Genomic DNA, 16941 nt, shown 5'->3' with positions numbered 1-16941 from the left:
GGAGGGGGAGGGAGTGAGAGAGAGGGATGGAGGAAGGGAGAGGAGGGGGAGGGAGAAGGAGGTAAAGAGAGTGAGAAGAGAGGAGGAGTGAGAAGGAGGGAGTGAGAGAGAGGGATGGAGGAAGGGAAGGAAAGAGAGAGAGATATCTAGAGAGAGACAGAGAGAGACAGAGAGAGGAGGGAGAGGAAAGGGAGAGACTTTGCCATCTGGTTTGTAAGAAAAAATGGCAGAGAGCTAGCCATTTATCCAGCTGGCTTTTTAAACCTCATTTAAATCCTGCCTCCTCACATTGGCCAGGGTTTTACTTTAGTCCACACCTTAGCAGACAACATGTCATATACATTGAGTTCCACTAGTCAGGAAATGTGCTGCTGTTCTGGCCAATTAAAACACATGACTGAATGGCACCTGTGAGGGAAGTCTTCCTGGGACTGGAGTCCCCTAGATATTTAATTCACATGAGAAGAATGTTGTTAAATTGGGGGAGGTGTCCAGAGGAGAGATACAAAGATGGCAGAGGGCCTTGAGTCCATGAGTCCATATGAGGACTGGATTTATGAACCAGAGATATCTTTCTTAGAGAAGACTCAAGGGGAAGTGGGGTGGGGACATGCTGGATGTTTTCGAGCATGCTAATAATCGTTTTATTGGAGGGATTATATCCATTCTGTTGGACCTCAGAGAGCAGGGCAGAAGAAAGAGGAATGGGTAGAAATTGTAAAGCAGTCAATTAAGATTTGATCTCAGGAAAATTTTTCTAATAATAGCAGTTGTCCAAGAGTGGAATGGGCTGTCTAGAGAGGTGATGGCTTCCCCCTTCATGGAGACCTTTAAAGAGGCTGGACACTCAGCTGTTGGCTATGCCCTGGATTAAGATTCCTTTAGTCTGGGAGTTGGATTAGAAGCTCACTTAGGTCTTACCCCACTTGCAGGTTCTCTGATTCTGTGTGAGCTTCTGTACCTCCTCTAAAACATCATAGGATCCCAGATTGAGTGTCAGAAGGGGTTTTAGAGACCATCTAATCGAACTCCCTCATTTTAAAGATAAGTAATCTGAGACCTGGGGAGGTTAAGTGACCTGCCTAAGGTCCTATAGGTAGTAAGTGACAGAACTAGGGTTTGAATGGAAGACCTGCCATTAGAGTTAGTACTCTTTATACTATGCCTTGCTGAATGAAATAATCCAAAAATGCTTCAAGTCTTTGGACTGTTGGAATTGCCTGGATTAGAAGATAGTCAGGGGGATATTTTTCCCCCTCATACTGATTTCCCAGAGGTTTGCCAACAGTACAACATCATTATAAGGCTATAAGTGTTATGAATTCCCAAACCTCAGACACATCTGTGTTCAAACAGAAGGACAAAGAAAAAAATCCAACAACAAATAGGATTTTTTGGTTGTCTACTCTTAGGCTTATCTAAATCATGGCTCCCCTCCACTGAACTGTAGAATCACAAGCACATTTTATGGAAGTTCAAACATACTAGCACATGACTTCAGAGATAAAATACTGAACTGAGCATTTGGAGACTTCATTTCTAGTTTTATGGTTTCTCACTATTTGGTTTCCCTTATATAGTATGTCAGCTTCTTGAAATCACAGAATATCAGGATTGGAAGGGACCTAAGAAGTCATTCTGTCCAAACATAAGTTGTCTCTATTAAATATCTGAAAAATGGTCAGGAAATTTTGCTACCTTTTGTTTTTCATATCACCTACATTTCTGAAATTTTCTCCTTCCCTACTTTCTTGAGATCTCTCTATCATCTCTGATAATCTGATAAGGACAGTTTAGTTGATAAGGAAATAGACACTGAACATCTTTTAGCTCATGCTTCCAGCTCTGTCTCCAGGAGCATGGAGTTTATTATATATATTTCAAGACTCATTTCACACAAAAGAACCCCCCCAAAACTTCACAGATGCGCAGAAGTTATAAATTATGTCATATCAAAACACAAAAGGTCTCATTGGCTTCAGAACAGACAAAGGCCAAGGCTGAATTTTGACTGGGTTCTTATCAGAAAGCCAAGTTGGGGAATATTTTTCTCAGGGTTGAACTGCCCCTGCTAAGGTTTTGGCCTTGGCTACTCCAGGCAGCTGATTCTTGGCCAAAGGGGAGAGTGTTAACCTTTTAAATGCTGGCCCGCTAGGAACCTAAAGCTCTTCAATAAGGCCACAATACTTTTCAACAAGAAATCACAAGGATCACAAAAGGGGTCAAAAGAGGAGTCTTAGATTTTTATCTATTCTCTTACTGGCTCCCCACACTACTTACACCTGGTGAACTGCCCATTGTAACAAATATTTAAAAAGAGGAAAAAATGGTTCAGAAAAAAATTGCAACTCATCAATACTACTCAATAGTATATATACTATTCTATACTCATAGTTCCCCATCTCTTTAAAGATGACTAGGGACCTGTATTTTCTAGACTCTTCTCCAGGGACAAGTTTGGTAATTATAATTCTGCAGCATTCCATTTCATTTTTTCTGCCCTCCATTTATAATGTTGCAATTATTGCATATAATCTTTTCTTGATTATTTTTATTTTACTCTTCATTAATCCATATAAGAGGCATGGTTATCTGAATTTCTTATGGACATAATTATTTTTTTTAAACCCTTACCTTCCGTCTTGGAGTCAATACTGTGTATTGGCTCCAAGGCAGAAGAGTGGTAAGGGTAGGCAATAGGGGTGAAGTGACTTGCCCAGGGTCACACAGTTGGGAAGTGTCTGAGGTCAGATTTGAACCTAGGACCTCCCGTCTCTAGGCCTGACTCTCAATCCACTGAGCTACCCAGCTGCCCCCCATAATTTTTAACAGTAATATTCCATTGTATGCCTTTATCACAAGTCATTTGTCCATTCCCCAATCCATGGGTTTTGGAACTCTTTCCATGGAGCTGGATTGGCAACTAAACAAAGTACAAACTGGCTAATCCAATTGGTCTAGACCAGTGATGAAGAACCTATGGCATGGGTGCCAATGATGGCTTGCAGAGCATTCTTTGTGGGCACGTGGCCACCATCCTCCCCACCCCACCCCCAGTTTGTTGTGAGAAAGGCAGAAGGACTTGAGTGGAACATCACTCTCCCCTCTGCTCAGCAGCCCCAGTGGGAGTGCATGGGGGTAAGGTGGGTGGCTCACAGGTAGCAGAACAGGAGGGGAGCAGAGGGCTCAGGTTACTTCTTTCCCCCTCTCTACACTTGCTGAGGACATTCTTTTCACTTCACCCATCCCTCTGCCTAGTAGCCCAATGGGCTTTTTTGCTTTTTCATGCCTGTCACTCGGTTGGGGGAAGGGGAATGGCATGTGGTCTCTGGTAGGTGGCAGGCATAGTACTCAGTCTGGATGGTGGGGTGGGGGCAGGAACTGGCATTCTGTCTCTAAAAGGTTCATCATCACTGGTCTAGAAGACAATAAAAAACCAGCCCATGCTTCCCATACCATCTATTTATCTACTTAAGGCATCTTTAAATCTACCTAATCACTATCTATTCTACCATTCCCTAACCTTAGTTTTCTACCTCTGGGCACAGAAATAAAAATTAATAGTACTTTTGGTTCTGTAAAGAGTTTGTTAATTCTTTCCTTTACAGAATAGCTCATTATCCCTGTGTCTTATCAGATCCAAACTCCTTTCCCTGACCACTGCTCCTATAAATATTTTGCTTCTGCAATTACAATGTAGGTTCTTTGAGGGCAGGGATGGCCTTAACTATTTCATTTGTATGCCCAGTACTTAGAATGTGCCTGGATTATATTAAATACCTCATATATGTGGTTTTGTCCATTCATCATTTTTAGTGCTTTGTCTTCACAAAAATTATGCTATGAGTGTCTTTATTGTCCTTACTTCTCCTCACCATCTTTAGTTCATAAGTTTGCATATGACCTTTATTTCTGGATTGGCCTCCCTGAAGATATATGCCTAGGGGGAGATCTCTGAGGCAAGGGTATGGACATTTTAGATACTTAAAAAAGTATAATTCTAAACTAGTTTCCAGCATGCTTGAATTAATTCATGGTGTCACCAGAAGTATATCAGAATGCCTGACTTTCCACAGCCCCTCCAACATTTACTTTTTCCATCTTTTTTCATCATTTATTGTTTCTCTTAATGTAGTCTAAAATTACATGATTATTTTTTTGGTTGTTGATTCATATTTATCTTAAAATCCACTAAAACCACTGAATCATTTGTCTCTCTGATCTTGTACATTTGAAATTTATTTATTAGAACTCAAGTACAACTTTGCATTTATTCCTATGATATTCATTTCATTTGCTTTGACCCAATGTTCTAACTTGTCAAGATTTTTTTTTGGACTGTCTCTCAACTAGTGAATTAGCTATCCTTCCCAGCTTTGGAACATCTTCAAATATACTGAACTTATTGATTGTACCCATATTTAAAGCAATGATTAAAATGTTAAACAGCACAGACCAAGCACAAATCACTACAGTACTTCATTATAGACTTCCTTAATTTGACTAAAGGATCTCTCAAAGCATGTTATAGATTAAGGGATCAATGATTGCTCTTTTAGTCTGACCATTTACCCAATTCTGAATCTACTTCATTATATTATCATTTAAATAAAGTTTTTGTAAAATTTCCACAAGAACAATATGGGAAGGACATTATCAAATGGTTCGGTAAAATCTGGGCAAACTATACCTATAATATTATCTTGTTCTAGTGGTCTAGTGACCTTGTCAGCAAAAAAGAAGTGAGATAAATCAGGTATGACTTTTTTTTGTGAAACACTCTTGGCTCTTTATTGTCATTTATTTCTTCCTGAAAGATTTAGTAGCCATGTCTTTAATAATATATACTGAGATGGGGTAGGTAGGTGGTTCAATGGATAGTCCTGGATTCAAATATGGTCTCAGATACTTCCTAGTTGTGTGACCCTGGGCAGGTCACTTAACCTCCATTGCCTACCCTTACCATTCTTCTGCCTTGGAACCAATACATTGTATTGATTCTAAGATGGACGGTAAGGATTTAAATTTATATATATATATTTGTGAATATATATATATAAATTAAATAAATTAAAATGTGTATACACACACACACATACAGAGAAACTGGAACTTTGTTTGGAGTGGAAGTCAATCAAGCTCACTGTATTATAGACTGCTGACTTCATTTTCTCCCTGTTGTTGGAAATTGGGACACCATTTATATATCATTTCTATTCTTTATAAAGCCTTAGAGGTATACTTACTGACAGTGACCCCAGCAGTGATATATCTGCCACCTCTTCCATGATGTAGAATTAATTTATTATGGCTAACTTCATGGTCCCTTACTATAACCCTCCTAATCGTGGGTATTTACTCCCTCTTTGTCATTTTCTCTCTCTCTTCCTATGAGCTTAAGATCATTCTCCTTAGCAGAGAAGTTAGAAACAAAATATGAATCAGGGGGCAGTGAGGGAGTGCAGTGAATAGAGCACCAGACTTGGAATCAGAAGGACCCAGGTTTAAATCTTATCTTATACACTTTCCTAGCTGTGTGACTCTGGGCAAATCACTTACCTTCAATTTCCTAGCCCTCTCCACTCTTCTGTCTTAAAACTGATAATAAGTCAGAAGGGAAGGATTTTAAAAAATATGAATAGGATAACTATTTTTGCTAGCATCTTGCTATCCTCCTAAGCTATGAAAAATTGGATCCTTTTTTTGGTTCTCTACTTTTCCTCAATTTAGAAAAACAAACCATAAAACAACACCCCTAGAGGTCATTTTTAGCATCCTTAACTTTTCTTGTCATCAACTAACTGTTTTCACTATTCCTATTTTTATATTCCTCCTCCATTACCTGGTTTTGTTTCCATCTTCTATATGTCTTTTAAAAATCTAAATCGGGTGATGAGTTCCTTGTTTCTACATCAATCTCTTTAGATCATTTTTTCTCTTTTAAGAACTCCTTTAAAGGGCACCTAATCTAACATCATCTTACCCAGTTATGTATTTACCTTAAAATGGCTGTTCTAATCCTGTGAGCCTCAACATGGGGTCTGTGAATTTAGTTTTCCTGGCTTTTAAAATATTTTGATAACTATTTTTCAATATATTTGGTTTCTTTTGTGATCTTAGTGATTTTGTATTTGATATCTTTAACAATATTATTTGGGGGTGGGGTCTCCAGGTTCCAGGGACTGACTGCCATGATGCAAAAAAAGGTTAAGAATTCCACAATTCATGTTAATGAACAATTTGAAAAGAAATCACATTTTAATGAAAACCAATAGGGTAAAAATTTATTCTCTAGATATCCCTCTCACCTGCAACCTGAGGCTGTGTCCAGATTTCACTGATGGAATCGTTGGGTCTGTTGTAGATCTGGTCTAGAAGAACTTCTTGACCTTCATCAAAGAAATAGGAACACAAAGCCGAGATAGAGGATGTGGGTCCTCCTATGTTGAACCTGTTGGACATTAACTAGTGAGTGTTAGAAACCAAATTAAAGTTCCCTGACAACACAAGTCCTTCTGTGTTCTCATCTTGTGTCCTACTGTAGACAGAGGAGTATTTTTTTTTGAGATTGCTTTCTGCGTCATGGTTTTTTAATATAATCTCAAAGTTGAGAAGAAAATCAGAGACCACTGTGCAACGTGGGTCTTTATATCACATTGTCTCAGTTTTTTAATTTCTAAAATAAGGGAAAAAATAAAACGAGGAAGGTTAGAATAACTATATCTAAAATCCCTTTCTAGCTTAGAAATTCTAAGATGTTCAACTTAGCAATGGGTAAAAGGTGTAGTTATTTTATTTTTAAAAATTTGGACTTTTGCCTGGACCTTAGTTTCTTCATTTGTAAAATGAAGAGGTCAGAATAAATAACCTCTGAGGTAACTTCTACATCATTTTGTTATGATTAAAATTAAACTTGGAGATTGTATATTGTATTACAATTTTTTATTATAAAAGTGAGAGGCATGTGCCAATAAGGGGGTATATTTTTATATTAATTTCATGTGCTTTAAATTTAACTTTCATTATTAACACTTTCTTTAAGCCAGAAGAAAATAATAATTTAAGATCTGATTTATAATGAATGAAAATTTCTGAAGTATAAATGCTCCTCCTGAAAATATAACAATTGACTCTACCAGTTAGAGCTGGCTCCAGCATGCCCTTGTTTCTACCTCGTGAATCATTAAAACTAGGAAACGAGGATATGAAGGTATCCCATAGTATAGTTAGGTCAGGAGCTAGAAAGAGACCTTAAAGGTTAACTTTTTCCAACATTTTGATTTTATGTGAGCACACTGAGGCTCCGAGAAGCAAAATTTCTTTTTTTTTTTAATTTTAATTTGAATATTTCCCCATAGTTACATATTTCATATTCTTTCCATCTCCCCCAAACCTTCCTAACTCCCCTTAGCCGATGCACAACTCCACTGGGTTTTACCTAATTCCATGTTATTGATAGTTGGACTAGAGTTATTGTTTAGTGTCTACATTCCCAATAATATCCCCATCAGCCCATGTGTTTAAGCAGTTGTTTTTCTTCTGTGTTTCTCCTCCCACAGTTCTTCCTCTGAATGTGGCTAGTTTTCTTTCTTATAAGTCCCTCATGAGAAGCTAAATTTCTAATTAAAAAATAGCAAATAGCAGAGCCAGGAGTCAAATAGAGGATTCTTAACTTGAAACTCACTGCTCCTTCCAATGCAGACCCAATCTTTATTCCTTTATAAATTGTAACCATAATCATTCAGAAGTAAAAGGAGTCATCCGTTTGGTTAATTGGGCACAAGTGAATTTCCAACAGAGATGGACTAACCAAAGGACTTCAGTAAAAAGTCAGAAGCAAATCAAAGGTCAGGCTTTATGGATGGGGCACATTAATTGGTCTGGTAGAAATCTTTTTAGCTAATCTTCCTCTTTCTCCCCATAACCCTTCATGTCCTTCCCTCTCTTCCCCTAACATATATCAGCCAGGGTAGGTAGCAACATCTTCAAATAGAAGACAAAGAGAAACAATTTAATTCTGTTTCCTTGTACTCCAAATGAAGACAGAAGCAAGTTTATGTTTTGTGGAGTCTATTGCCACCTAGTGATCACTAAAGGTGGTGATCCCTTAGTGGGGAACTAAGGATGGTGAACCTTCAATGCCCAAGGTGAGTCTCCTTTCTTTGACAGAGTGGAAAGGCAAGTCACACTCCCTCCATTTCCCTCCCAACTTCTGCCTACGAATCCAAGTTGTTCCTACAGAACAGGAGTACTTTTCCTCATCTCCTGATTCATATGTCTTTTTTGATCTAGCTTTTCTAGGAGAACAACCCAGAGCTTGTCCAGTACCTCTGTGTTTTGATACTCTTCCTCTGTATTGGGCTCTCAATATTTCCCCACATATATGCATACAAACTAAGCATTTTTTTACACAATGGATACTTGGGTTTTAGCTTTGTTTTTTTCCATTAACTAGCCGAGGGGCTTTGGATAAGTCACCTCATCTTTCTGAGTATTATTTCCTCCTCTGTAAATGATTTGGACATATAAGATGTACGTCTCTTCTAACTCCAAAGTTCATTTATGTTTCTGAAGAGTCAGGGGGACAGAAATTAGATCTATCATCTCATTGAGATCAGCATTTCCCAGGTGAGGAAATTTCCTCTACCAATACAAGCTGGTACCTTTGCTGCTACTTATTTATGGTCCTAGATTGGTGCATTGAACAGATCTGTGCTCAGTACTTCCTAGTGTCCCAACCAAATTAAAATGTGTTTGGGAAACATTTAATGAAATAAGTAAAACACAACAGAACACAGATAATGTTAATATGTGGTTTCCCAAAACGATGCCCACTGAGATCCTTATATAAGGTTTAATCACCCCTGGTTCCACTGGTCTAGAAAATAAAGAAGTTAAATGATCTATCCAGGATTATCTAGCCAATATATATCACAAATGGGTCTTGACCTTGGGTCTCTCTTGACTCCTAAGGAATCTATCTGCAATCACAAAATTATAGTATCTTTTCTGAAATCCGATGTTTGAAGTAAATTTTCCCCAAATCAAGGGGAAGAAGAGAACAAGAATTCATAAGTCATCTACCATATGTTGAATGCTATGATAATTAAACATTTTACAACTATCTCATTTCATCCTCATGAGGCTCTTGTAAGGCAGATGCTCTTATTATACCCATTTTACATTGAGGAAATTGAGGCAAACAGAGGTTCAGTGACTTACCCAGTGTCACACAGATAGTAAGTGTCTGAGGCTGAATTTGAATTTATGCCTCCTGGATTTCAGGTCCATCGCTCTGTGAACTATGGTGCCACCTAGCTGTTAAATCAAATATAATGCCTAGATGTAAGGGGCTCTTTATAAAAGGAGATTCTTTGACAGAATTTATTTGAAAAAAAAAATTTTTTTTAATCTGTGAAATGAATGACCAATCCTGAATTTATGTTCTCATGAAGATTGGTTTTTCATATATTGAATCTGCTTAGGAAGAGACATCCTGTTATATATGTAGAACTGTATTTTTCAGGTTTTCTTTGGCTCGTTCTGTCATTTACAAGAAAACGATTATGTGTAGAAATCCTCATTCTAAGAAATATATTTGGTGGAGTTGAACTGAAATGATGAAGTATTTTGTCTCATTCAGAGCTATAATTAGCAACAACGGGGCAACCATTGCCCAGGGCGAGCAGTAACTAGCAAGGACAGTACCCTCAAGTCAGTTTTACAGTTCATGATGTAAAAATAATTCAAGAAGTAATTAAGATAAATTGAGTTGAATGGAAAGAAGAATTATTTACTCTAGTGAGGAAGGGGCTAGTCTCAGAGTTAGAAAGGATCTCAGAGACCTCTAGTCCAACTCAAAGGATCTGGGATCCCATGCTATTTTTTACTCCATTAGAGAGGTCTCTCCAATACAAGTGAGGTAGGAAAAGTAGCATAGGGATTTCTGCCCTCATTGGGAAGGAGATATGGATGTTAATTTATGGGAAGTGGGAGAAAAGATGGTCTTTAGAGAAAGAAAAACTGAGGACATGGGGTGGTACTTTGGTGTCAGAGAACTTGAGTCCAAATCTAGGTTTGTGTGACTGGGCAAATCACTTATCTCCCTGGGATTCAGTGTTTCTATCTGTAAAATGAGAAATATGGACTTTGGGGTTCATTTTAGCTCAAGACCTACATAGGTATACACCATATATACATATATATGCAAAATAAATTCAAGGTAGCCAGAAGAAAAAGGAAAGAGGAAACCTAGGTATGGAGAGGGCTGGAATAAGGTAGGATGAGTTAATTATTTCCTTATGGGAGAAAAGAAGAAAGAGAACAAACATCATTTACAATTTGCTGTCCCACTACCTTGAAAGCCAGATCCCTCTTTCTCTTCTCCTTGGTTCTAGACCATAACCTTGATCTAATTACAGTTCTGGTCTTATTCAGTTCTACTGCCATTCTGTGGCATGGATTTCCAGCCAAGGTTTGGGGACCTTTTCCTCCCTCTCATGTTTACCTCATATCAATAATCATCCCGTCTGTGTGTACGACCTTTTTCCAGACATGCTCGACCAGGAGATCAGATACTTGTGTGAGCAGCTCACAGTCTCCAAACATATCAAATCTCAGGTAGCCAATGTTGCCTTCGAATACATTGGTATGGAAGGAAAACTTGATCAGGTCTTCAAAGGCTTCAGGAGAGGGAAGCTGACAAAATTCAAATTAAGGTTGGGAAAGTCATGGAACTCATTCATTCAACAAATACATTTGTCAACATTCATCTTTAGTAGCTGAGTATAGCATGGCAGAATGGAGGGGCCAATTTAGACATTAGGAAATTCTGAGTTTAAGATCTTTCTCTGAAAAAGGCTGTATGACCATGGGGCACAATTTACTTTCTTGATGTTCCAGATAACTCTCTAAGATGAGTTACTAGTCTACAATTGTGAAGGGATTTTCCCCACCAGAAAATCCTGGTGCCATGGAATATATTCACCCTCCCCTTCAGCCTCCATCATCCCATCCCCTAGACATCATAGGGCTGTTATAAGTTTTTGGGTGGGAGAATGTAATACAAGGATAATTAAGATGTAGTGTCTGCCTCAAGGATCTTACAATCTAGGGGTTCATGAATTTCTAAGGAAAATAACATTTTCCAATCAAAGTCTAAATATCACCTTTATATGATTGGCAACCTTAAGTGTCAGCAAGTCAAAAGCTCAAAGTGGGAGATTCATATGCATGATAGATAAACACCAGGATTAACTAGTGTGTATAGTGAGTAGATTTGGCCTCAAAACATGAAAGATCTAGGTTAAAAAACCATCTCTAATGTATACTGGACATGTGACCCTGGACAAATCTCTTAGTGCTATAGGCAACTCTCTAAGACTTAGATTGGCAGAAAAGATGGTGACCTGCCTTTAATCTTTTTGAGTTTCCTTACTTGGGAGTTGTCTATAACACTGAAAACCAGACACAGGCCCCTTCCTTTTGTTTTTGGGATACGTTTGAGCAGATTCACAGAAGGTTGAAAACACTGAAAAAGAGACTTTGAAACTCTCTTACTATATGAGTTTCAATATCTAGATGAGGAATACAAAGAGCTTCCAAACTAGACACCCCACATAAACCCCCAAATCAGAAAAGCAAAGTGGATTTTCAGGAAAGATTGTTTTTTTAAAAATTAAGCTGCTTCCTACACGCTTTATCCTAAAGCCAACCTTGTAGCCTGGGATTCTATAAACTACAGCAGTCCCCCTTTAAAGAGTTAGCTAATTTTCTAAACATGAACTATCAGTGGTGAGGGTAGGGGAAGGTATATATTTGCAAAAATTTAAAAATATGTTTTTAAAAAAATCTCTTTTCATCTCAGTCCATATTACTAAATCCCATCTTCTCATTTTTTGGCTTTCCTTCCTCATTCTCTAGCCAGTTTTTAGATGTCATTGATAAAATGATATTTTTCTATTCCTGCCTTTCATGACTTAATGAGTTCTTCAGGACCAGGGAGTCAGACTCTGATGAATTAGCATTAACCCTGATTCTGTGGTTCATTTTCAGCATAAATTGAGATGACTTATTGGACTATGGGATGCCTCATTTTCTTCATCTATAGTTTGGGGGTCACAAGGCTAGTTGGAAATCTGGCTTCTGGTCCTCATTTTGTTGTTCATAGGTTCTTCATCTATGAAATGGGCATCAGTTCAAAGAGTTGCAATGAATAGCAAATGAAATGAGATGCGAAGGTGCTTTAAAACATATTAGTAAAAGGAAGGTATTACTGCTGTTATTACTAATATGAAGGATGATTATGAAAGGCAGCATTATATAATGGGCAGAGAGCTAGCTTGAAAGCCAGGAAGATCTCGGAGCAAGTCTCAGCTCAAATACATACTGATTGTATAGCCCTTGGCAACTTGATTTACTTCTCAGTGCTCTGGACAACTCTCTGAGCTTCTCAGTTGCAGAGAAGTTGCCATTCTGCATAGGTAGACTGAATTTCCTCTTATGGGAGTCCTCTATATCATTGAAGTACAGGTCCAATTTCTTTCCCTGCCCTTATCCCTACCACCTGCCCCTCTCCCCATCTCTATCCCTACCTCTGTCACTAACCCCATCCCCATCCCCATCTCAACCCATACCCCTATCCACCAATCCCTAGTCCTATACCTATCCCCATTCCCCCATATCTATTTTTATCCCTCCTCTCCTATTGCTATCCATACCTAACCCTTACCCCTAATCTTTATCTCTACCCATTCCTGACCCATTATTGCTAATAATGATATAATTTAAGCAAGTGTAGAGTTTGTTGACCCAGACTATTACTCTGGGTACCCTGCAAATGGGATGTTTTCCTTGGTGCTTCATCAGGATAGTACTTTAAGAACTGTGTAAGTTTGGGCAGTTCTGACTCTTGTTACTTTTCCTACATAGGCTACCTTGGGCTAGAGAGCAGAGTAGAGTGGAAGTATAAGTGGTTTAGACTTCAGGACCCCTGGATTCCAGTTACATCTCTGTGGTCTTTGGGGGGCAGTCTTTTATTCTCTAGGGCTCCTTTCCCTTATCAGACATATGGGAGGACTGGATTAAAAGATCTCTAAGGTCCCTCTTAGCTCTAGCATGCTCTGATTCCAGGAAGACTCTTGGGAAACTACTAAATGACATCTAAATTCTTTCCACTGTTAAGAACCCCCTTATGAATTCTAGGACCACTTCTCTCCTTTTTCTGACCTCCCTATTCTAAACTTGGCTGTATAAGGTAAAGTATGCAACTCAAGGTTCTATCCTTGGTCCTCTCTTCTTTTTTACCTTTCTGGTTTCTTTACCTGTCTAGTTTCTTTACCTTGACACTTTCATTTATTCATATAGCTTCTTTGAGTACCCCTGACTCCAATATCTATATCTTTAGTTCTCACCTCTTTTGCCAGCACTTCCAACTCAATATAGGATATTTCCACCTGGCTGTTCCATTGGCATCTTGAATTCAACAGATCCCAAATGGAACTGTCTTTTCCCCAAACTTGATTTTGCTTTTCCTACCACTGGTCTTTTATGTCTCCCAGCTTTGGTGTTTTCTTTCACTTTTCCCTCTTCTTCATTCCTCTAGTCAATGAGTTACCAAGTCCTAACAAGTGGATCTCTTCTTTGAAAGATGCCTTGGCACAGCCCATAGAAGACCAATTTTAGGGTAAGGAAGACCTGGGTTCAAACCATGCTAGCTATGTGACCATAGGAAAATTGCTTTTCTTTTTAGGACCCTCAAATGGCTCTCTGAAGTTCTAAGTTGCAGACAAGTTGCTTATCTGCATATGTGGAGAGTATGTCCATACTGGGAGTTCCATACAAAAATAAAACCACAGGCCTGGGCCCCTCTCCCAAATAAATACAAATTTTAAAAAGTTGCACTGTCCATATAGACGGAATTGATTATGGGACTAATATTTGTACCTCCTCCAGCATCTGGCACACCAAAACCTGAATATATTAAGTATTTAATAACTATTAACAAAATTATTGTTAATAATTCACAATAATTAAAACAAAAATTTGTTGAATTGCACTTACTTTCCATCACCCTCCTTAAACTTGGCCACTGCAACCCCATCCTCTAGTGGCAGGCAGCATTTTTGAACATAGCCAAGTTCCTTTATTTGGGGACTTTGGCCATAGACCTGATAGTTTGCACAAATGGCATCGATGCTTTTCCTCTGTTCTCTTCTCACTCCACTCCCTCCCTTTTTTCTTCACTTTGTTTGGCCATTACACATGACCATCAGGGGCTATTGAGTTTGTCATTTCCAATCCAGTGGTCAGTGACAGGAATTCCACTTGATCTTTCGAGTGTGTGGATTGATTAATGAGGCCTGGGTTCCAGGAAAATACACATTATCTCCATGGCTTCAGTCTGACTCTATTTATGTGTGGTTCAGAAATCCTGAATTCATGTGAAAAAGCCCCCTCCTAGCTACACAGAGGTGATTTCAAAAGATGTTCAACATTTTTTAAGACACGTGGTATGGGTGAGCAATAAAGGTCACTGAGAGAGAATAATCCCTCATCTTTTGAAGCCTTGGGGAATTTTACAATTCTGTGTGTATGTGTACAACAAAGTGTTTTATTGGGGTTGCTTTTAAACATCAATATTTTCTCAAAAAGTATATTAGAAGGCCTTGGGTAGGACTAGGTCTGCCTTACTCTGGACAGTCTGTTTTGCATTTTAATAACCTCTAAAGAAGACCAGTTATCTATGAGCACTGTGAGCAGTTCTATGATTACTGAATTTCTGTCTTTGCATCCTTAGTATCTAATAAAGGACCTCACTCATAGTGAGAAATGGACCTTAGATCAAAAGTGGACTAAGGGATCACTAGGGCTGAGAAGGACCCTAGAAACCATTAGTAGTCTCTCCTTATTTTAGTTATGACAGAAATGAAACATAAAGAGGGAGAGGGACTTATTTATTTAAAGCCACACAGCTCCCAAGAAGCAGAATCTGGGACATCAGCCCAAGCCTTCTAACTCAAAGTCTACTATTCTTTTCCCTGCATCATGCAAAGACCACATTAAATACAGAAGCTTTCAAATGTTTGAAATACCAGGTTGGGACTGTCTTTGGAGAAGAGCAGTTAACTCACAGGCCAAAGAAGATGAGGCCATAGTTGTTCTGAGGAGCAGTGACTGGGAAATGTAGAAAATTCTCATTCTGTCAAAAAAACCCAGCCAAACCTTTCTTCTTCCTCCTGAAAAGGCACGAAGGGATTTGAGTTCATCGGCTTTATGGGTTCATCAGGGTTGTGGGAGAAGTTCAGGGTAGTGGAAAGTCCATTGGTGTGGAAGTCAGGAGAGATATAGGTTTGAATTCTCTCTCTAGCATTTAATAGCTAAGTAATTATAGACAAGTCACATATCTCCTTTGGCCTTCCCTTGTAAAGTGGAATATAATGCCTGGAGTAACTTGACACAGTTGGGTTTCTGGGTTCTTTAGTTCTTTCTGGTATGATAATACTTTCAGATTATTGTCTAAAGATAAATGGTAGATCCAGTGCTTAAAAAATCTTAAAGTGTATGGATATACTTAACTCTTTTTATGTTGTATCCTCTCCATCCCCCAAATAGAATGTAAGTCCCTTGAGGTCAGGGACTTTTTAAAGTTTTTCTTTGTATTCCCAGAGCTTAGTACAGTAATCCTTAACTATTCTTCTCTATAGATTCTACAGTCTAGAAAACATCAGCCAACTTGTAGTTCCTGGAACAAGACACTCCTTTTCCAGTCTTCATGTCTCTTGAACTGATTGAGCTCCATACCTGAGATGCTGTGTTCCCTCACCTCTGCATTTTGATTTCTCATATTGGTCTATTTGCTATTCTTCACAGGTGGCACTCCATTTCTCTTCTCTGCTTTTGTACCACTTGTCTCTCATGAATGGGATTTTCCCCCTTGCCTCCACCTGTTAGCCTCCTTGACTTCCTCTAAAATTTATTTGAAATCCTTCCTTCTGTAGGTCTGTCCTGTGGGTTCTCCCCACTATGTCTCCACTAGTCCTGTCACTTTTGAGATAACCTTTCATCCATAGTATATATCTGGACATAACTAGTTATTTACATGTTGACTCCTGTGAAGTCCTCGAGGCAGGAATTATTTTTGATTCTTTTTACTTCTAGCACTTAGGTGTTTGACACATCATAAACATTTGTTGACTTGACTGACATAGTAGGTTATTAATAAATGCTTTTTGAACTGGATTTGTTCCTCTATAAATAGAATATTTTTATTTAAAATGGAATAGTTTTATTATTTATTATTTTATTGTCCATCCAATTTATTCTCATTGATTGCAAAGGAGGAGCCCTGTAAGATGAAGTTCATTAAGAATTCCTCAAACTAATTTCACCTAATTATTTTACCTTTTTTCTTCCTACCAAGCATTCTCCCAGAGCTACTAATAGGAGTTTTATTGCCTGGGTTCCCTAACTTCTCCTACCTGCTCTGGTGAGCCCTCTGACAATGGCCAAGAAATATCACTTCAATGATGAATTAGACCTTTTAAAGATCTACCTTCTAAGCAGATCTATCTATGCACTTTTATCTGTAGTATAGCATGGCTTGGGGGATCTGCCCTGTACCTTCCTCTTCCAATATGTAAAATGAGCAGTTGTGTTGATTCACTTCCCTGGGTAAGAAAGTATTTCTTACTATCACAAAATCTTGTAATAAGACACTTTAGAGGTCATCTTGTCTAATTTCTATCAAACATGAATTTCCTTTAAAACTTACCCCATCTCAACCCTGTGCCCTACTACTGTTGCTTGTACACCTGCAATGAGGAGTAACTCATAACTTGATGAGGCAGCCTGCTTTATTTTTGGATAGCTCTGTTTTCCCTCATTTGGATCTCTCTCTCTCCTCTCTCTCTCTCTCTCTCTCTCTCTCTCTCTCTCTCTCTC

General features: G+C 38.5%; 1 protein-coding gene across 1 annotated transcript in view; it reads right to left on the bottom strand.

Moving 5' to 3' along the window:
- Positions 1–16941, bottom strand: part of RBP3 (retinol binding protein 3) — a 23092-nt gene that overhangs the window by 2330 nt on the left and 3821 nt on the right. Inside the window, exons 2-3 of the mRNA XM_044662709.1 lie at positions 10508–10698; positions 6309–6451 (exon numbers count right to left, since the gene is read on the bottom strand). Coding sequence (XP_044518644.1) covers positions 6309–6451; positions 10508–10698 — 334 coding nt within the window. The remainder of the gene's footprint in view (positions 1–6308; positions 6452–10507; positions 10699–16941) is intronic.

Source organism: Gracilinanus agilis, chromosome 2, assembly GCF_016433145.1.
Source record: "Gracilinanus agilis isolate LMUSP501 chromosome 2, AgileGrace, whole genome shotgun sequence".
NCBI classification, from domain to species: domain Eukaryota; kingdom Metazoa; phylum Chordata; class Mammalia; order Didelphimorphia; family Didelphidae; genus Gracilinanus; species Gracilinanus agilis.
Note: the sequence above shows the minus strand (reverse complement) of the source record. Positions and strands in the feature narration are given on the sequence as shown.